Source organism: Mycetomoellerius zeteki, unplaced genomic scaffold (assembly GCF_001594055.1).
Source record: "Mycetomoellerius zeteki isolate Tzet28-1 unplaced genomic scaffold, Tzet1.0 scaffold221, whole genome shotgun sequence".
Classification (NCBI taxonomy): Eukaryota; Metazoa; Arthropoda; class Insecta; order Hymenoptera; family Formicidae; genus Mycetomoellerius; species Mycetomoellerius zeteki.
In genome coordinates this window covers 132,227-155,021 of record NW_017257184.1, presented here as the reverse complement: position 1 = coordinate 155,021, position 22,795 = coordinate 132,227, and the positions used below count along the sequence as shown (strand labels likewise).

At 32.3% G+C, this 22,795-nt stretch overlaps 2 protein-coding genes across 2 annotated transcripts; both read right to left on the bottom strand.

The window, feature by feature from the left end:
• Positions 1–3,973: 3,973 nt before the first annotated feature.
• On the bottom strand, positions 3,974–8,071 carry LOC108722953 (poly(A) RNA polymerase gld-2 homolog A). The gene is made up of 10 exons (XM_018448347.1): positions 7,743–8,071; positions 6,925–7,307; positions 6,380–6,558; positions 5,987–6,267; positions 5,524–5,692; positions 5,221–5,364; positions 4,993–5,121; positions 4,717–4,906; positions 4,516–4,631; positions 3,974–4,437 (listed from the first exon to the last, which is right to left on the bottom strand). Exons 1-10 carry the CDS (start codon positions 7,926–7,928, stop codon positions 4,250–4,252), a joined length of 1,965 nt encoding a protein of 654 aa, XP_018303849.1. The 5' UTR covers positions 7,929–8,071; the 3' UTR covers positions 3,974–4,249.
• A 4,982-nt stretch (positions 8,072–13,053) lies between these two features.
• Positions 13,054–20,198, bottom strand: Upf1 (Upf1 RNA helicase). Its single transcript, XM_018448479.1, has 5 exons — positions 19,344–20,198; positions 18,209–18,486; positions 17,885–18,040; positions 17,153–17,746; positions 13,054–17,066 (listed from the first exon to the last, which is right to left on the bottom strand). Exons 1-5 carry the CDS (start codon positions 19,530–19,532, stop codon positions 14,921–14,923), a joined length of 3,363 nt encoding a protein of 1,120 aa, XP_018303981.1. The 5' UTR covers positions 19,533–20,198; the 3' UTR covers positions 13,054–14,920.
• Between the last annotated feature and the right edge of the window lie 2,597 nt (positions 20,199–22,795).

Below are 22,795 nucleotides of genomic sequence, written 5' to 3'. Positions count from 1 at the left end.
CACACACACACACACACACACACACACACACACACACACACACACACACACACATTATTTTTATACATTTAATTTATATAATCCAGCATTAATTTTGATCATGTAACCTGTTTTGATGCTGAAAATGAGTGTCGAACATTAAATGAGGGGTGTCCACAAATGAGAAAAAAATAGAAAATAAAAATAAATAAAATGATAATTTGATAACGATCAAAAGAGGAAAAGAGGTAGAAGCATAATATGTGAAACAATAATATTTATACTGTTCTTTTACTAATTTTTAATAAATATAGTATAATATATTCAAGCTAATATAAGAATTAATATCTTATATATTATATAGGGAAGCCAAGGGAATGTTAGCAGTTACCTTTATTTGATATTTGTTTAGGAGATAAGTAGTGTTTCTGCGAATGGACTTATCAACAGAGAATATAGATTACATTCAAAACAATTCGAACAGCCGTCTAATATGCCACTATAATCGTATTATGCTCCCCATAAAAGTACAGAATAAATTTCTTCCTTAAGTAATGACATTATTATAATATTTAAATCTTACGATTTACGAACGATATAATAACAAGATAGATATAATAACAACAGTAGATAATGAAAATAAGAAAGAAAAATGAAAAATATAGAATTATTTTAAAAAATTTATAATAATAAATAAAAATGTAGTAAAAAAATGTATATAATCCGTGTAGAACTTAATTTAATTTTATATTAAACAGTAAATACAAAATGTTAATGAAACACCACTGAGGAATTTAATTTTGGATTGGAAAACCTAAATTGTGTGTTTATCAATAAAAAATATGATTATTGGTAGATTCTGAAATATTTACTCTAAATATATATATATTTTACACGTTGCGCGTAAAAAATATACAAGTAATTTAAACATTCATGAATATTCTTCTATCTTCTTTTGATATATTCCAATAAAAATAATTTTTCGAGGATGTCGAAAGACAGCTGTCCCACCTCTTTATATATAGAAAGCAGAATTTTCGCAAATTGTCTACAAATTTTGACAGAAAAAATGTAACCGAATTTGTTAACAGAATACAAATTGACAGCAGAAACCGAATAGAATCTTGATATACATTTAAATGATCTGTTGATCATTTAAATGTATATTTAATTTAAATGGTATTTTTCTACTATTCTGCTGGCGATTATTTTGTTGATAAAAAAACTTATAAAAGTTGAGAAATTTAAGGTATTAAGAGAAATCTTCATAAATTAAAAAAATAAAAAGTCCTTAATATTCCCGAGCAATTGTCGCGGCCGTAATAATTGATATATAATAGTTATTAATTTCTATCGTAAGGGAATAGAACAAAGTAAACATACGCTATATATGTATAAACATTGCATTTATTTAACAAGAAAATTGGATTACAGAAGGTTGTTTTTAGTTTATAAATTTAGAAAACCGTTAACTTCGACAGAAAAATATACTGATGCAAATTTTTCTAAGTGACATAAATTTGATGCCTGCAAACTGACTTTACAATTATAATTACTTCTTATTTTTATAACATATCGAAAAGTTAAATTAGGCACTTAGAGAAGTATTAGATACGATGATCGTGTAATATATTACAAAAAGGTATATATATAGTCGAATATCACATCAAAATTAAGATATCAGTCTTTTCATTAGCCAAAGGAATATTGCAAATCACATACACATGAAAAATACATGTATATTACTTCATATCTCACATTTATCTTGCAAATTAATAGATGTTACTTATTTATATTTTATTCATGTAGATTTGAAGTTGAAGTACATAATCGCGATAGCAATTTACTTGTTAGACTGCAAACACAATTTTATTTTTCACATATTATTTTCAAGAACATCATGTACAGAGTATTCCATATTTTTTGAAGATTAATCAGTAGAAAATTGTATTAATAAAAGAATGGAAATAGTATATCCCCCTTCGGCAAATAAAAAAAAAGTAGTATCAAGCTTGAGTGTTTCTTCTAGTAAGGATTATTAATGTAAGAGAAATAATTTTATAAATGAAAATTTAACACCTTTCAATTTAATTAAATGTTACTTGTTTTTGATATTAATGATTACACGAAGTAACTTTATCTTGAATTTTCTTACGAGATGTCTTTTAATAAAATTGATAATTTGAATGGCCAATTCAGGAACACATAATTATGTAATATGTAACTGTAACTATTAATCAATAGTGCGTAATTATTAATTGATGAAAAAAGAAATATATATTTGTATGTGAAAGAATATTTGTGAAAAAGTACTTTGCTGAGAAATAAAGATTATATATTTATTTATGTCGAGAAATTTTCTCGTAGTTTTTCGATTTTCAATAAATTAGAAATCTTCACTCTAGTTTTATGTATGTATTGCCGATTTATATTCCGTGATTCAAGATTAAGTTATAAATCATCGCACTGACATAAAGATATATTGTAAATTTTAGGATACTTACTGGAATTTAGAAAATTTTTAAATCCTTTTAAAAGAAACACAGTCTTGCTAACCGCTACACCAGTCATATATTGACTTTATATCTGAACAATATTATAAACGTAAATAATTAATTCGTTTCGAATTTCCAACATTTTTTTTATTTTTAGCAAGCATTTACCTTTTTTTTCTTTTTAATATTTTGCAAATGACAATACTAAAAGTTTCTATTTTCCATAATTCTACGCTCATATGTATTTTTTTTTTAGAAATAGCAACTAAGTATACTACTTCCTTCCTTTTTATTTTTATATGCAATCGCAAAATATTATTTTAATATCAGATGCGTTATTTATAGTTTCAAACATTTTTAATAGAGACTATGCTAATAATTACTTTTTGTATCTGATAATCATTTCTTAACGTTACAAACGAAATTTCATTATTCTTTATTATGTTTTAATTTCCCCTTTTTCATGTATTTAATAGAGGGTCCATAATATCACGATATAAGATCATGTTAACAGTAACTACGATAGCCGCATATAAAGCATTTTACATTCATTGATATTAAATGAAAAACTTATGTGTGTGAGATAATGAATAATATACATTGGAGAAAATTGTATTAAATAATTTCAATACAATTTTCACAATCATTACTTAGTAATTACTATGCTGTAATCGTGTAACTATTTAATTATCTATAAAGAAATTGATTAGAATGCAAAAAAAAAATTCAATTTTGATATTAAAGATCGAACATACTAATATCATTCCTCTCTAAACTTTAATATCGCGATTTAGATATGCACTGAAGTTTCTGATTTATATTAAAGTTACAATCAGTTAGGCTTGTTTAGATCTCTCTCTAAATCTTTAATTAAATAATGCTTCGCAATTAAATAATTAAATAGTTACACGATTACAGCATAGTAATTATTATTGTTGTATCGAAATCATTCAATGTGATTCTTCCAATGAAAACATTGGGTAACTGTTCTTTATCTCATGCTCAAGTTTTACGTCTAATATCAATATATATGCCGAATCTTGTCAGCTATCGTAATTATCATTAACATGATTTCTGCCACATAAAGTGTTTAGCGAGTAGTGTTGTGAACTTTATTGCACGCATCACAATCGCTTATTAAATATATAAAGATGAAGATATTAAAGTGTATTGAAGAATAATGAAATTTCGTCTATAATTTAAAAAAAAATAGTTATAAAATGCAAAAAATAATCATCAATATATTGTTAATCGAAAATATCTCAAATTGTAGATTGCTGATCATGCCACCAAAAATGAACATCTGATATTAAAATAATATTCTGCAGCATATTATGTTGTATAAGTTTTTCATATAATACGTTACAATTATCTAATTAAAGATTTAGAGAAATTTTTAAATCTAAACAAGCCTAATTGATTTTAATATACATAATGAACTTTATTGCACACATCGCAATATTAAAGTTTGGATAAGAATGATATATCTGTGTGTTCGATCTTTTATATCAGAATAAAATACTTTTTTTGCATGTTAGTAAATGCAGATAGCAACATTTCTTTCGGGATGTTACATGTACAGTTAGTAATAAGTTACATACGTATTATTAACTATATATGTAACATCCTGATAATGTACTTGTGATTTTAAAATCCTCCAAAAAGGAAAAATAGGATATTAAACGGAGGACACATTTATACTTTGCAAATAGTATAAATTATTTAAAAATAAGGCTCAGTATCACAAGGTAAACACGTCACACAAGACGATCTTATCATTCTTCGTCACTTATCGTTAGCCCCCAACCGGTACCAATCATCATTAGATGTATCTCGTCAAACACATCGTTTAAACTATATCTTCGCTTCAGTCTTGTATATGTATTATTTAATATGAATATAATTTTAGAGAACATGTCCGGATCATAGACTGATCTAGCTGTGTTAGTCAAGTCAAATGGCTCTATAATATTGCAATAATAGATAAGTGTAATGAAAAGTAATACTTTCAATCACTTTTATGTGAAAAACATTGTATTACCTTCAATACACAGATATTTCCATTGATAAGGATCATTTTTAGATGATTGTACCATACGACATTCCTCTTTTGGTATTTTGCTTGCTAAACGTACGGATATCGCGTATTGGCTGAAACTAATTTAATAGTACAAGTTAAATATTGTCTGTCACTATCGTTATATTGTAATATTATATACTGTTTGTATTTGAAATTACTTACTCAAATTCAACATAATATTTGAAAAATTCAAACAGTAATTCCCCTAAAGACTGATGGTTCTCAGGTAAACGATTGGATGATGGAATGTTCAAATCCTCATGAATATTGATATTATAAATATCTGCGTCCGACTTAAATTTGTTTGCAAACATTGAATGCAAGCATGGAAGAACAGGAGGATTGGTACCACCTATAAAAACAACACTTACGTTTTATTTCAATTAGAAATAGAGTGGGCTACAAAAGAGACAGCAAGAAAAATTATGGCATACATACATTGTAAGAAATGTATAACCATAAGGACTAAAGAGTAACTAGACAGTGTCCTGCACTTTGGGTTATTAATATTATGCCATTGAGCCCAAAGTTTAACAACAAGCGCTAATGGTTTTACTCTCCAATCAACTGTAAGAAAATATTTATACAAATAATGATTAAAATATTTGTTTCAATACACAGATACATATTTATTTTACAGGTACAAAAGTTATTTATCGAACTTACGTTTGGAATAACAATATAGTAAATGTGTGTTTTTGATGCCAACAGAATTGTTAAAATTCAAATCGACTTTAAATTTTCGTACTACATCAAAGAATGTGATAATAGGTACTTTTGCATGTATAATTTCGAGTTGTTCGACGAAATCTGGATACAAAAGATGAGTTATTTATCATTAAATTATTGCATATAAATACATTAAATTTTAGCTTATCCAATAAACACCAATTAATAATAATATAACATCAATGTTATATTACTGTCAATTAGTATTTACTGGATTATATATTTATAAATTTTACATACTACTTTGTTTAAGGTGCTTTAGCACTTCTAATAAATGTTCTATAGCTATACATCTCACATCCAGTTCTGTGTGTTTCATTAAAAGACACACATCAACGTCGCTATCATTTGAACCAAACCCATTCATTGTTGAACCAACCACAAATACACTACAGTTTGGATATAAAGTCTAAAAGAATTATTTTTTAATACACATGTAAGTAAATTGTAAAGATGTAAATAGTAAATATTAGTATGCTATTTCGAAATATTTTTAAAGATATCTTGGCAATATTTTATTTTACTATATTAAGACCCCTATTCGGTATCTCTTAACAGTGTTGATGTCGTTACATTGCCGTTGTATAAGTTTTAGACATGGTAAAAAAGCTGTGTAATAAAAATGAAACGACAACATTATTGTTGAGGGTTACAGAATAGAAGTTCAAAAGTCTTATTTATGTTTCTCTTTTTTGTATTTTACCTTCATGTATGTGTTAAGATGTTTCCATAGCATCATTTTCTTTCTATAAGTAACTTCGGTTTGTTGGTGCGCAATAAATTTACGCCAAACTTGTTCGGATAGATCATCCCATGATGATCCAGTAACGAGATTGTTCGGTACAGAAGTTACTTGTACTAAATGAGATCTAGCAAGAAATCTATCAGGGGCTGCAATACATCCGGGAAACATATCATAATTCGATACTTCAGAATATTTACGATTTCTCAGAAATCTTTGTGAAGATGCATTTTCGTTCTTGCCTAGAAACGAATCCTAGTTAATTTGAAGTAAATTATTTTTTACTGTATGCATTTTATAATTTTAAGATCTTAGTTTATTATTATATGTTATTAAATAGAAAACAATGTTTGCCTGATAAATATCTTCTTCTGTTCTGATAATTTTGTACATGTGATCTCGGAGTGGAAGTACCGTAACTATTGTTGGCTCGTTGAGGTGGATAAAACTGATGTGCAGAGGCACTTGAAATTAAGCCATCTACTGTATTACTATATGCTCTATTATCCGGATATACTTTATGATGCTTTTTGCTAAAAATTTAATTTTAATTAATGATTAAGTTACATGATTTAGTTACATATGTACATATGTATATATATATATAATATTACGTATGTATATATATATTTGCGCACACGTGTATTTGTCTTTCTTCTATATTTAATGTTTCTCTTGAAATTACAGATATTACGCTTTCTTATCTTCTTTTCTGATCTTGCTATTAGTTTGTTTCATTGTTTTTTTTCTATTTCATTTGCCAAATCTCTCCTACTCTTTTTTCTTCTATTTTATTTACTCTTTTGTGATATGTACTTAATATAGATTTTATATGAAGGAAAAAAACAAAATGTTTGGAAATCAGGCAGTAACAGATAATTCTAAAAGTGTATAATTACTTTAGCCACTGTCCTCTTACTGAACTCGTAGAATCTCGTTCGTCTGAAGACTCTGTTAAACTATTGTCAATGTAATGTTTATTTGGAGTTGGTGAACGAGAACTAAACCCACTATCGCTATTATATGCCTCATATTTTGAGAAATTCCTATATGAACACCGTCTGCTATTTCTGTTATTCCAGCTTGGTTTCTTTGTCGAATTAGTATTTGTAGGCTTGAAATTATAATTTGAGAATGGTATAATTGACGAGTTGTTGGATGTATTTATGCGTCTTTCCCAATTTATAGAAGATGAATTATTGTTTGATTGTATGTATTCTATACGTCGTAATGATGGTACATCGACACCTATTAATTGTAATAAATCCAGTGGAGATCCTGTCTGTAAGAATATTTGTATATTTCAATAAAGAATAAAAAGATGTTATATAACTATAACACAAGATTCATTTATAAATGAAAACAAATTCTGTCATATATAACGATATTTAATATTAACGCATATTACGATAAAACTTAATAAAATTTGTTAAAAAATGTTTAAATATATTACCATATATGTAAATTTAATTTCTCTCTCTAAATGATATAATTACGAGTTATATTTTTATGTAATTCGTAAATAGATTCTTATTTGCTACATTTACATCAATAACAGTTTTATTATTGTACTACATATTTGAGAAAGCATAAAATATGTATATTAATAAAGGAAGGATTGCAATAAACGATACTAATATATATAATTTAATTACATACTAGAACATATAATACATAATACGTATAATTTAAACTAAATCTAAGATTTAACATATACCTGTATCGTACGATGCCTGTTGTGTCCAGAGATATTCGGACCATATTGTGGGAAATCAGATTGATGCAATGCATTTACACCATTAATATGCAGAGTGTGACTTTGTGCTGGTGGACATTGTCCACTTGTTTGGTGTCCTCCCATTATTTGCACCATCATTTGTGATGGATATACAGTATGATACATAGTCAAATAAGTATACAAGATATTAGATCTCCTTTTTGGATTGTTTATTTGTTTAATTCTTAATGTATCAGTATATTGCACTTAATAGCACTCATAAATATTTGTAATCAATAAGGCAATCAATAAAGCACACAATGTTATTATTATTAAATATATCTTGCAATAATTGGCATTTCATCAAATGAGTGTACACACGTTCACATGTACACTTAGAAAAGCTTCAAGCTTCTTATTTTTTCTTTCTTTTTTCCTTATATATATATTATTTTTTTAATGTAGTTTTGCAAGATATTATGTTGTATCTTTTGCGACCTTACTATGTTAAATCTAAAATTTAACACAATAGATATATAATCAGCTGTAACGTAAAGAGACAAAACTGTATAACAATGAAATTAGGAATTCAGAAATAATGAGATACTATAATTCACTCTCTCTTGTCATAAAATTTATAAATATGTATGCATGTGAAATATATAGAGCTGTAAAAACATCAGGACTGTTCTTTTTGGCTAAACTTTTGCACCAGTTCATTTTTCTTATTCTGTTTTCCTCCTGGAGAGAAAAAGAAGAAAGATGAACTGATGCAAAAGTTCAGTAAAAAGAACAGACCTATTGTAATGTAAATTAATAACTGTACTTAACGAACAATAATTTCACACACATATAACAGCATTGTATTAAAGAAAAATGCATATATAAAACAAATAAAACAGTTTGTGTGTATTTTTAATAGATTGTTATCGAATTCTCTAGTCTCAAAAAATTGTGTTACTCATAATAATATTACATATACAACTTTGCCTGTTCAAGATGTATGCTTCCGAAACTTAATTTCCAAACATTTTCGTCATTTGAGATTTAATATGTCTTTATTCCATTTATCTCTTTTTCTCTCTTCTCTCTCTCTCTCTCTCTCTCAGAATTTTTGACAATACATAACATACAATTTACTTGTTGTGTCACAATCTCCTGAAAGAAAAACAATATTGCAAGCCTTTTTATAGTACCATTGTGTAGGAACTTATTAATTTATAAATTAATTAAGAAGACATAAATTGTAACAGAATTCTTAGAAATATATTAATATGTTAATTTATGCATAAACTTTACTATATGTAATACATATTATTTTACATTATCTTTTATTATAATTTGCAAAATGTAGGATGTTAGTAGTTTGTTACAAAATATTAGACAAAACTAAAACATATAAATTACCTCAGAAATATGCTAATGTTATTTCATGCATATGTTTTACCGCATGTAATATTATTTTATTATAAATTAGCATGTAATATATTTTTATTATAAATTAGCAAAATGAAGGATGTTAGTAATTTGTTAGAAAATATTAGAGACAGACCTAAAACATATATATAGGAAATAGTATTATATGGGATGTTAGATCTAGAGGACATACACATATAAATAAATGTAAAAGTTAATAATCAAATTTATTCTAATCATATACATATATTTTAAATTTTCTAAAGAACATTACAAATATAACCAGTACACTATAGATATACACAGTTTCTCTCTGGAGTAAAATTTAAAAATTGTAATAAACATTTGAAAAAATTTTGGTTAAATATGATTTAAATTCTAAGTTTGTCTTTAGAACACGCATATAAATAAATATAAAAGTTTAATAACTACAATTTTTATTCTAATTTTTTAATATACATAAAATCTTTTAAAGAATATTACAAATACACTATTTGTACAACCACAAATATACATAGATTTTAAAATTTGCGAAAGACTGCATCTTTTAAAGATTCCTGCATCATATACTAAATATTAAAAATAACTTTTGATAAATGTTCATCATAAATATATTTCCTTTCCAATTTTTTTAAAACTCATGTATTTTATGAATCTCGAAAGCATAAAAATAAAATCTACTCGAAAAAAATTTGCTCTCGTCTGGTATTCTTTATTATGAATGATTTTCATTTATATAAGATTTTTTAAAAAATCAATGTATACAACACGTGTTTCTGTAAACACTTATTTTTTTTTATAAAGTATCAGATGTTTGTAAACCAACATTTTATGTAAAAAGAAACCACTAATCCCCGATTCCATCAACATAAAATTAACTATTTTTTCCAATTTTTAAGATTAGAAAAAGATTAACAGTAAGTTAAACCGAGATTAAAGTTAATCTACATTGATAGAAAAACTAGGGCCTAAAACGAAAGGGATAATTTTTTTCGAGCATTTGGTTTCTGAGCATTGAAATACGTGAAACGTGCAAGTTTTAAAAGAGGACGAAGAGGGGAACCCCCACGACGAACATTTATCTCGCTAGCTTTTCACGGTTTGCAGAAATTGCAGACACTATCCACAATCAGTGCCTGTTTCTTACAGAACCTGTTTACAGAGAAACTACGTAGCGATCAAAACGTCGAAAACGGTGATATACTCGCACGAATATCCTCGTCGAGAACACGCACATTCCTTTAGAAACTACCTGTTCAAGTAAACAAATGTACCTACACGGAATGTAGCCACCGCGCTATGTATAAATAAAGTACACACAAGACACGAAATATTTTCCTGTTTCGACGATACAATTACAACGCAGGAGAGGATCACGAGAGTGACATGAGATCAAGAAAGTGAAAATGAGAGCGCAGGGGCGAGAACGAGTGCGTGAAAATATGGAGCAAGGAAGGGAATACCGATACCTGACCGTGGTAGCCATGTTGCCCTAATCTGCCCTCAGACCACCTCGGACGAACTTGGGAAATTTGCGGGAGAACTACCTTCCACCTCCGGACCGCGCTACCGATTGTACCGATTGTACGGCGCGTTCGAAACGCAATTGGAGACACAATCGGAGGATTGTTTATCGTGATTGCCGTCGCTCGATTTCTCAATCCGGCGGCTGAATTCTCCCAGAGAAGCGTGTGTCCCAGCGACGATGAGTGTCTCCGCTGATTCACACCACGCACACCCGTGTCCGTGGCTACCAACACAAATCGCCACACCAACAAATCTCGTTAGACGTTTAAATTTTCAAATCTTCGGAGAAATGGACGGTCCCTCAATTCGCGTGCTTGATGACTCGACCACAAGGCGGCACTGGCGGCAGTGTGATTTATCGGGCACGAAGTACGAATATAATAGCGTGCATAGTGTAGAGGAAGAAATGTAAAGTTTTTATAATAATTTTTATAGGAACTTTCTTATTGTTTTATTACCATTATTATTATTGTTATTGCTAAGTATTATTATTTATTATTATTAATTATATGTTATTATTATCATTATCATTATTTATACCTTATTATTACTATTATTATTATTATTGTAGAAATACTAGAAAACTGTAATTCAATTCACGTAAGGATTCACGATAGTTTACGATGGTCACGTTGGGAATGCTTGCATGTATGTGCAATAAAGTAAAGATATTATTCTAATACAGTATAATATTATCACGTATATTATAATAAGAATATTGTTGAATTTCTTATAGAAAACGAAAGAAAATGATAAAAATAATATTTTTTTCCAATAAACACAAAATTGTGAAAACTATTATAAACATTATATGTATATAGTATGTAAATAATAATTCAATAAATATTACGAATATTTTGTAGAATATATTATACATAGAAATTAATATTTCAAACTACATATATTAATAATATTAGCTATAATATGTAGACTTATTTAACATATAGTAAAAATAAAAAACATAGATAATTGATTCCAAACTTACAATTAATAATTTATTTTATTAAATAACAATATTGAAGTATAAATATCACTTGATATTAATAAATTAATATTTTGTAATAATTAATAATTATTACATTATGTAATCTAATAAACGCATGAAATACTTTACTTTTATAATTTTTTTCTTTGATTCTGATTATGTCACAGTTTTTCTGTCAACATCAGCTTTTCGTGCCCGATAACAACTCAACGAAGCGCATTTCTCTTACGAAAAGCATAATGAAATTTATGTTACGTCACTCACCGATAGCTGTTGTGAAGAGCCTTTTTAAGAAATATTGAAAACATATCCGATCGGTTTCTTATCTTATCTCTCCCTTTTCTCTATTTAATATTATATCTTCCCTCTAAAACCGATCTAATTCTTATATTCATTGTATGTATATTAATATTTCAGTTTATATGTATATTAATGTTCATTTTACTTTTCCTTTGTATTCATAAATTCTCTTTCAAGTTTTTCATAGAAGAATATATTGAGATATTCTGTAAATGATTGAAAATCAATTAAGTTTTTTGACTCATACTTTCATAAAAAAATTTTAAGCCAATTTAAAAAATATATATCAATTAAGAGATTCTAAGTTGTTAAAGATCTCAAGAATTTCAGAAAATAAATTAATATTTATTTACTCTCTTTATACACAAGTGAACTTCATTTCTTTAAAATTCTTTTTCTGCAAATACTCCAGTGTTAAAAATATAAATAATTGATTATTCATCGACGCAAACTTGTACGTTGCATATTAAATAGTGAATATAAGCATCGTATTAAAAAAATTAAGAAACCTACGTTCCTGTATATCGCAATGTTATGTTAAAATAACTTTAAAATTTAATTTAATCTAAACTTTTTTAAATTGGAATCAAATAATCTTAAGATTTAAAAGAATATATAAAGTGTAGTATATTCTTTAAATTAAGTATATTATAATTAAGAATAAGACAAGGTGTTACACACAATAAACCTTTTTAATCTATTTTAAGTCTCATTTATTATAATTTCAAATTTGTGTATGCAAAATATTTGTTCTCCTTTCTATTTTTCATACTCCTTTTTTGAAAGATTTCAAAGCTGTCATTAATTATAAAATATATAAATTAGATATACCTCCAAAGAAGAGAATAATCTTCATTTGGTACAAAATATACAAAGGATTTCATTTTAATAATCTACAAATAACATAGATATCGTTGCTACATAAACTTTAAAATTATAAAGATGACATATTAAAATCTTCTTTTTAATTCTCTTATCAAGAAAATGAAATATTTATACATATATATATTCATACGTACTTATTATTTAAGTTTTATATAAAGCAATAGTTTAAAGGATAAGAGAAAGAAAGCGACAGCACGGTGCTTTCAAACCAAATTTATTTTTCCATAAGATTTCACAATAAATTTCAGTATTATAATCTGCTATAATATTAGCGGTGCGCTGTTGGTCGGACAAAAGAAATAAAATAATTTAGTGTTGTATAATGCATGTTACATTATTACTTAATCTATTGCAATATAATGAATTTATATTACCGCCAGAAGCCAGTACAGACAGACTATAGAATTGGAGGCAGGGATTCGGAAGCAACATAAAGGTGATCCGAATAAAATTGTATAGAACATTCTATACATATAAGTGAAATATTTCGAGTGATAACGAGTTAACTTGTACCATTACGGATAATGGTAATGTCTGAAACACACAATAATGTATAGTCACGTAGGATTTTTGCAGTATGGCAGGTGCCATATCCAAGAAATACAAATCAAGAGCTTTTCCTAAATTTATCAACTATCGTTCTTGCCTTAACCCCTTCGCTACGAGAAGCCACCGTCATAGTTCGCTGGGAAATGTTTTCCCATGTAGACAGAGAAAATTCGATAACTCGTCAAATCTCTAAATAAATTTCAGTAATTCCTTACTCGTCGATTACATTTATACAATATGTGAATGTATCCAACGCAATGAAATTATATATTTCAATTTCGAAACGTCGGAAACAATACTCATAAAATAGAGTAACCATTTTGTTCCACCGTGCATATTTATTATTCGCCGTTGCGAAAAGGTTAAAGAACGATATGTAACGCGATACACGAAAGAAAGAACAAATATATTTTGGTAAGCAGTGCGTCTATACTGTTTCTCGATCACGTTGACCACTAGCCCATTCGCTAAGGATCTACCAAAAGAAAGCAATCCTTTCAATCGTGCACTCTGTTGACCCCTGCGGTAAAATAAGCAATAGATATAAAATAAGGAAAAAACTAATCAACATGATCAAAACCACCGATGAATTTCTCACGACTGGCGGATGTGCCGGTCCTCTGAGAAAGGATGTACCATCTCCGTGATAATGTTGAAACATTGGCTTCATACTGTCTGACGATGATGCAACATTGGCGACTCCCATAGACAAAAGTCCGCCGGAGAAATCGATATCGACTCTCAATATGTGTGACGTGCGCCCACGCATTCGAGTAACAAGTATGTATGGTCATGTATACCTACTCCCTCAGTTCAAGGTAATGGTAGATACAAAGGAATTCAAAGTGTATGTCTTTTTAATTTCCTCTCTGTGCTTTTTCCATTTGGTTTGAATGTCAAATCCCTGACGATGTGGAAGAAACATGTGGCGTTTTGGTGCGATCTTCTATAGCTTAAAGATTACTTAAAAAGATCATTCACGAATTCCCTCGCCGTAGATTCACCCGAGCGTGACGTGTCGTTGACACTCAAATTCGGTCAAATTGTGAAGTGATTCTTCACTTCCATTCTATATCCCGTTTTCTTTTCTTGTGTCAGCGAACATTTGAATGATCGAACATCATTCGATCCTCGCGATAAAACGGTCCTTTTACAGTAAGCGCTTGTCACGGTGATTGACAGTAAGTCGTTTGTCGTTCTCCAGCCTGCACGGATGTCCTTCTCTGCTGTCGTTGCACTTGTTACTAGTCAGTAAATACATAAGCCTTGCGTGTTTCCGCGTCCACGGTGGAATCCTCCAACGGCGAATTAGCTTACGGAACCTTCGTTCTCCTTTCACTCCCCTTTATCTCACGTCGAGGACATGAGCATATGCTGCATAATATCGTACTCGATCGTCGAGCCGTCGTACCGTTTTGCGCAGTTAGTGATTTGTGGTTGTTGGTCGAAGAAGAATTGGTCGAACGAGCCTTCATGGCATGGCAATTGCGTTGCTCAGCCGTAGGTAGGTCTCGGCTCAGTAGGGCTGTGAGAACTGTCCTCCGGCTTGCGACTGGCCCGACTGATAAAAGCCACTTCGGTCGCCTTGGTAAGTCGAGTCCTGCGATAACAGGCCGTCCATCTGTGATTGGAATTCGCCGACCGCGAACGAGTCCTGAGAAAGTTCTGCTTGACTGAGACCAGGCTGCGAGAGACTGAAACCAGGCTGAGACATACCTTGAGTCGTGCCCTGCGTCAATGGCAGACCCGGTTGACTATACGGTTGTGTGTTTTGCTCGGTTTGACTCAATTTACCCATACGCGGACCTGATTTATTCCTCGCTGAAACAGTGACACCGCGTCGGTTTCTTTGATTCTGGCGTGCTTGTAATGCTTGTTGATGCTGATTGTAGAAACGCGGTGGGACGTGTGCCATGTTCATAAACATACCAACCGGTACGGGCATGTTGTTCATCGCTGCCTGTGCCCGTTCCGGACTGATGTAGCTGATAGTATCATGAGTACGACTGAAAATGTCGAGCGGCACGTTTCTTTGGTAGTACGGATTGTGATTCTGCGTGCCATTCACTTGAGTGCCAGAACGATCGTACACCGATCCGGGGATCAGGGCTTCGCGCGCATCGTACATCGACGTGGACATAAAGTGCGAGCCTGGATTGGCTGCGTTCACGAGTTTCTTTGGCTTAGCAAATTGAATCATGGACTCCTTCAAATTGTTCAACGGTCCTTCGACCAGCACCTTCTGCTCTTTGTAAAAGCTAAGCAAATGATTCCAGAGCGGTTGCTTCGAAAGCACTTTGGGATTTCCTACGATGATGATGCCATATTTTGCGCGAGTCAACGCCACGTTCAATCTTCTGGGATCGTTCAAGAATCCAATGCCCTGATGTTCGTTGGATCGTACACAGGACATTATTATAATGTCCTTTTCTCGTCCCTGAAAAGCATCCACACTCGCCACTTCAATCTCTTGATACAATTTCGAGTGTAGAGAACCTTGGTACTGCATATATTGTACGAGATAAGCTCGTTGACCTTCGTAAGGGGTTATCACTCCAATCTGTTCCGGTTTCACGCCACAACGTAAGAATCGTGTCGTTATCTTTTCCACGTTGGATGCTTCGGTACGATTTAAGTAAGATGTCCCACTTCCGGCTATCTCTTCTTGACCTTGTGTGACATAGAAAAACATTGGTTTGTCTGGTGCAGGCCAAGGAAAGTCGATTTTCAATAATTTCCTTTCATCAGCACAAACACCATTCTGTAGAGAACCTTCGTAGAAGAAATTAGACGGAAATCGCGAGAGATCAGGATGCATACGATATTGTACTTCCAAGCGGAATGGCCTAATTCCCAACACTACCAATCTTTCAAACAGAGACTGAGATAAACCGGCTCTAGCGGCTTTCTTGCACATCACCACCGGGCCTAATTGGCAATGATCTCCAACGAGGATTAATTGTTTCGCTCCTAGAACAACTGGTACCATGCACTCTGGCTCAGTAGCCTGCATGCTCTCGTCGATAAGTATGGAATGGAACTTCAATCTGTGCAATCTCGGATCACCAGCGCCGACGCAGGTGCAACAAATTACATCGGCCGCTTCGAGAAGCTCTTTCTCCGCCGCTTTCTTCAAGAGTCTATAGCGCTTCTCGTCGACACTCGACAATTCGCCTGTTTCGTCTTTCAGTTGTTGTAATTTCTGCAACTCGGTGTTTGTCTCCATGTTTTTTATTTGATTATGCAATGCGAGGAAACTCACTGGCGAATCGATGGCCTCTCGTGATTTGGCACACAATCGTACGACTTTCAAATTTGATTTATGTATTTTCTCGGTCAATTGATCAACGGCGGTATTTGAAGGAGCGCATACGAGAACTGGGCCGCCATTCTGTTTCACCAATTGATATACAATAGTAGCGCTTGTCACGGTTTTACCTGTTCCAGGTGGTCCTTGAATTAGAGATAAAGGTCGTTGTATCGCGTGTTTCACAGCATATACTTGTGATCTATTCAAATCAGGTAGATTCGGTGCACTAAAATGTTTAGGGAGATGACAACGAAACAGGACCTCTTCTACTTCGTGTCCTAATAGTCTGTGATATATGTAAGCCGATACAGACGTATCATCCACAGCAAATTTCCGTAACGCGGATTGCATTCTATAATAAAATAAAAATACTTATAAAATCTGTAATTATATATAAAAAACAATATCGATATATTGCAATTTTTGTCAATATCTTACCGATCAAAACTCGTGCTCTTCCAAATAAAGTCAACGACAAAGTTGCTAATACATTCCGTTGGTGCTCCAGAATTATTTTTCAGTTCAATTCCGACTTCCTCCCCGTAATTGTCGGGAATCTTAATTACGTGTCCAATGCCAGACCAAGGCTTGTGAAGTTCTCCCAGGTAACGAAGTCTCAGTTCATCTCCATGCATCAATTTCATATCTCCATCCGTTTTGGCCAGCATAAAGTACGCGATAGTCTTCTTGTTCAATCCTACGTCCCATCGTACTTCAATATTCTCTTGAGTTTGAGATTCTTTCAAACGTTTATCGTAATCGGCTTCCAATTTCACAAGTGGACCAAAAATATTTTGATATTGATATCCATCCTCATAGCGCAATAGAACCTGCTGTGGTTCCTCGTCCACTCCAGGTTTTTCTAAATCTTGGAAAGTAGCATCAACATTGCCCCGCCACAATTCTTCCAATTTATTAATCTGTTGCGCAGAGATCTGTCTAGCTCTCAACTGTTCTTGTTCAGACGGAAACTTTACTAACCAAGACAAAAAGCTACGATCTTCGATCAAAGGCTTCCATTGTTCTTGATCCCTGAATGTGTCCAAAGAGTAATTAAAATGTATTTGTATGTAATATATATATATATATATATTATATTTTAGAGGTGTTATCTATATCCGCACAAATATAGATCTTGTTTTCTTAAAATAAAAGATAATTCATTCTTACCAATTCATATCTTTCAAAGAAGTCTGGGCCGCGCATGGTTGGCGGCATAGCAATACGACTACGGAATCAGCTTTAGCAGGAATAAAGCCCAATACGAAAACATTTCTCGTGGCACAGGAATAACATTCCAAAACAGTCTCTCCAAGAGGACCATCTCTGCAACAAGTCAATGGATTTTTGTAACTAAAAAATAGCTTTTAGTTATAACAAATTAAAAAATCCATAATTGAAACGGAATAAAGAATATATTCTAAATACTTTAAGTATTTTCTATGCTCTCTATTGTGTCTTCATCATATCTTTTGTATCAACATAATAGATCACCTGTGTAAAGTGACTTCCTTGTGTTTAGCACGGACAAGATGATTGATAATGTGAGACCCTGACGTATTGCCGCGTCCATTACAGAACCATTTCCGGCAAACGTTGCACATAACCACACAGGATGCTTCATGGATACCGCAGTATTTACATGCATGGTCAGGTAAATCACGATTGTAATACGCTTCTTCTTCCTCCTCTTCAAATTGCAATTCAGCAAGACTCTGGGCTGCTCCAGAGATCTTCAAATCCAATGACGAGCTACCATTTGTTCCATTAACCTAAACGACAATGTGTTACAAGAGCATTAGAAAAAAATTTCAGAATAAATCAAAATTGGAACAAAATCCATTGATAAAGGCTGTGTTCCGTAAAACACATATAATATATAATTTTTTACTCCTGTTTAACATTCCATAAACAAGAACAAAGTTACATTATGTGATTTATGAAATGCAGCCAAAAAGAGTGCAAAATTTATAAAACAAACGTTATTAAAAACAAAATGTTTATTTGATATATGCGAGTAAAAGACGTCTGCAGAATAAAATTAGGAAAAGTCTAACCCCTTCTGTAGAAGAAACACTAACGTCTTTCTCTTTATCTAAATGGAACAAAATGTGTTTTCTTTATCACAGATTTATTTTAAGTTGGAGAAATTAGTTTATCAGGGTTAAATACATCGTCACAACATTTCTCTTATCTCGCCTCAACGCCAAGCGTCCGCTCGGATTCCGTCATCCGTGCTACATTTAAAGCCACGGAAGCGACTTGCGTAACATCGCGGAATGCTGAAGAGAGCGACCGCACCTAACCTCGCCGCTTGCAGCTGGGAGCGAGGGAGACGGGGGTGGTGTCGTCCCGCGTTTCTCCAGCGGGCGAGCAAGGTCACGCCCGCCGGAAGTTTCAAACGGAGAATTCCACTATCGTGGCAAGGGCGGAGGGGGAAAAGGACACGGGGGTCAGAAAGGTACGGGGCGGAGCGCAGTTGGAGGTTAGGCCGCGTGGCCGAGGCGAAAACTCCGGGAGGTCGTTCGCGTCGCGAAACTTTCGCCGGGAAAGCGACGAGAGATAAGTACGTGCGCGCGCGCGCGCACACACAGACGCGAAATCAAACGCGCACGGATGTAAAACCAACCTGAACGGGTTGACTGGACTGTGTCTGGGTGACGTCGTGCTGCGAGGCCTGGGTCTGACTCGGCGACGGGAGGGTGAAGTCGGTGAAGTCGAACTCGCTACCCTGAGTGTCCGCGCCGATCAGGTCTGTCTCCTCGGTGTCGAGGAACGTGAGAGTTTGGCTGCTAGGCCCGTACGCGTCGACGCTCATCCTGGCACTATCAGATCCACTTTCTCGTCTCACCTCTCTCTCTCTCTCTCTCTCTTTCTCTCTCCTTCTCACTCTCTCTCACTCTATCTCTTTCTCTCTCTCCTTCTCTCTCACTCTTTATGTTTCACGATTTCCGCACACCCCCGCTCAGCGAGGACAGAATTAGCGGATCGAGCGCTGCTACTCGCGATGTATACGCCTTCAGAGAGCGACAACGCGGCCCGTACGGACGCGAACGGTGCGTGCGACGCGTACGAGCGTACAACGGAGCGGCACGCACTACGCGTGCGAGGGAACGGACGCTCGACCGACGAACGGGGAACCACCTCACTTGACTCTTCTACACTCTCCTACGTCGCCGCTCGCGACCACACACCACGGACGTGGTACCCAATACCGAGCACAACAGACGCACGCAATTTTCGTCCCGCACGCGTAAACGCTCGTCGTATGTTACGTCATCAGCTGATCAGGCGACTGGTACACGGAGCACTAGCGAACACTAGCGAATGAGCGGAAACGGCCCTTAGGGCCAATCTTATATGGGCAAAGTGGGAACACGCGGATGGGTCAGCGACCAATGGCGATCCGAGTTGATTCGTGTTACCGTGCGGTCGGTAAAACTATTGGACTGAATGGACGCGTCGTTGTCGCACAGATGGGACTAGCTGCGTTATCAACAATGTAGATTTGTTCGCGTCGCATGCTCCAACATGTTTCAATATGATCTATCATAGCTCTTACTCACTCCAACGCGCTTGATAGTCGAGTAGGAGCTATGGTAGGAGCTATGGTAGGAGCATGTCGGAGCATGTTGGAGCTTGCGACGCGAACAAACCTCGTATCATGAAGGTCTGTTCCTTTTAGCTGAACTTCGTCTTTCTTCTTTTTCTCTCTACGTTGAAAAGAAAAAGAGATAAGATGAAATGTGCAAGAACTTTAACTAAAAAGAACACACCTATGAAGAGCCGTTAATTCGAAATTTGCCGCGCCGCTCATTTAAGAATGAAATCATAAGATGTAATAATTATAATCAAAAATGTAAATCATGATGCCTACCGTTGCGTTCCATTGGAGAGAAAAGTCATGTCTATATTTATAAAAGAGAAAGAGAATATTTAATATTTAAAAAAAAATTAGCTAATTGAAGGTTAAAATATAAATAAAAAAAAAAAATATATATATAAAAATCATATACATAAAAAGTTATGTAAAAAGTTATATAAAAACTATTTTTATTATTTATTATTCTATAAATTATTAATTTGTTGACTAAAGTAGAAAAATCCTTCAATTTAATTTATAGAAATGTCAAATCTAATTACATAATTCATCATCCCTGTAGTTCCTAAATTCCTACAATTATTTATACATAAAAGAATTAATAACAAGAAATTAATAGCAATTATAGTTACAATACAAAAAATGTATTTTAATTATTTTGTATTAAACAAGGTTTTTTATAGATTTTTGGATGTTGAAAAGCCGAATTCCATTAGCATGTCAGGTTTCAGAAATAATTGACCTTTAACGTGTAAAAAATGGGTTTTTTTGAGACATTTGACATTTTTTTGTAAAGGTTAACATTATCTTGACATTCTGATCAGAAGTCAATTGTTATTTATTTTTATATCTTCAGATTAGACAAGGTTTTTCTAGGATAACAAGTTTTCTGCCTATGACCATAAAATTATTATATATATAAATATATGTATATATATATCATATATACATATATACATATAATATATATAACGTCTATATTTGACAAAATTTATCACGATAAATTATACTGTGTATTGATCGAATGTAAAAATAACAAGCTGCCTTATGTATTTTCATAGATATATTTATTGTCATATTATTTTCTAATATATACTACATTATATATGTATAGTATAATAATGTCGGCCCATATATATATATATATATATATATACGAGTATATATAATATGTATATATTAGAAATGTGTACGCACGAATATGCGACCGTAACAATAATCAAACTTACAATTTCTACACAGATATAAAATATAGATTAATAAATACACATAATATGTACAAATACTTAGATTGTAATTTTTATGATATTTACTATTGATTTGGAGATAACTATTTATTTCGCTTCGCTTGCTTATTTACTATGGTACAACATTCTGCATTTAATATATCTATCTCTTTATAAAACCTCTACTATTCATTGGTCATAGCAAAAGTGAAGGTGAGAAATACGATTAATGCAATTCCTGGTATAAATGATTTATAGTATTGATATTATCCTTAGCCGATCCTTTGTGTGTGTGTGTAAGAAACTTCTAAAATGAATATTATAATTATATAATATGCCAGCGCGTTCAAACTCTTTGAAGGATTATTGAAAAAAATTTGATACGGACTAAACCTAAAGCATAATCGGATTCTTGTACACAAAATTTCATAATTATTTTATTGGTATACCAATTAGTGTCCATTATACTGTTCGCAAACGTTTATCTTTATTCGAAGCAGAGATTAGATCAAACGCATAAAATCTACTTCAAATTACATATTAATTTGCACAGCTTGCAATTACTAAGCACGAGATCAATTTTTCGGTAATCCACTGAATGCCCTAAAATGCTACAAAGCGATTTTATTGTCTAAGGAACAATAGAGACGCGTTTTCTCTTTCTTCAAAGGATTCATTTAATCCTCTATATTTTGCAAATATTGAGATATATTTCTAAATCTATAATATTCTATGTACACAACTACAAATTATAAATTTAATTAGGTGTTTCATCGCTATTAAAAATAAACAAGTTCGAATTCAGATCACAAATAGCGACGACTTTACATATATCTTGTAAATTATAAAAAATTGTCAGTAAAAGATAATGAAGAGATGAAAAATTATGATATCGCCGACATGAATGATAAAAAAAGAAATGGTAGTTACATTCTTTAACTAGGATCTATTTACAAATTTTTTTTAATTAGATTATTTCTAAAATTGTTAGAATATATTTTATGTGCGATTTAACTATTCAGCTATGAAATCACTATAGTGGTCACCATATATCGTGCGTTCATTATAAAGTGTCACTATAATAATTTGTACAAATATATTAATTTACGCGATAAATTGATGTTTTTTAATTTTATACATAAAAAAAGTGATATCTATAAAGTAGAGTTTCGACTTTCTCATTTGATTCCGTCGTTGTGCGAAAAGATTAATAACAATTCTATACGAGTGAAGAAGTTTTCATAATTGAGAAGT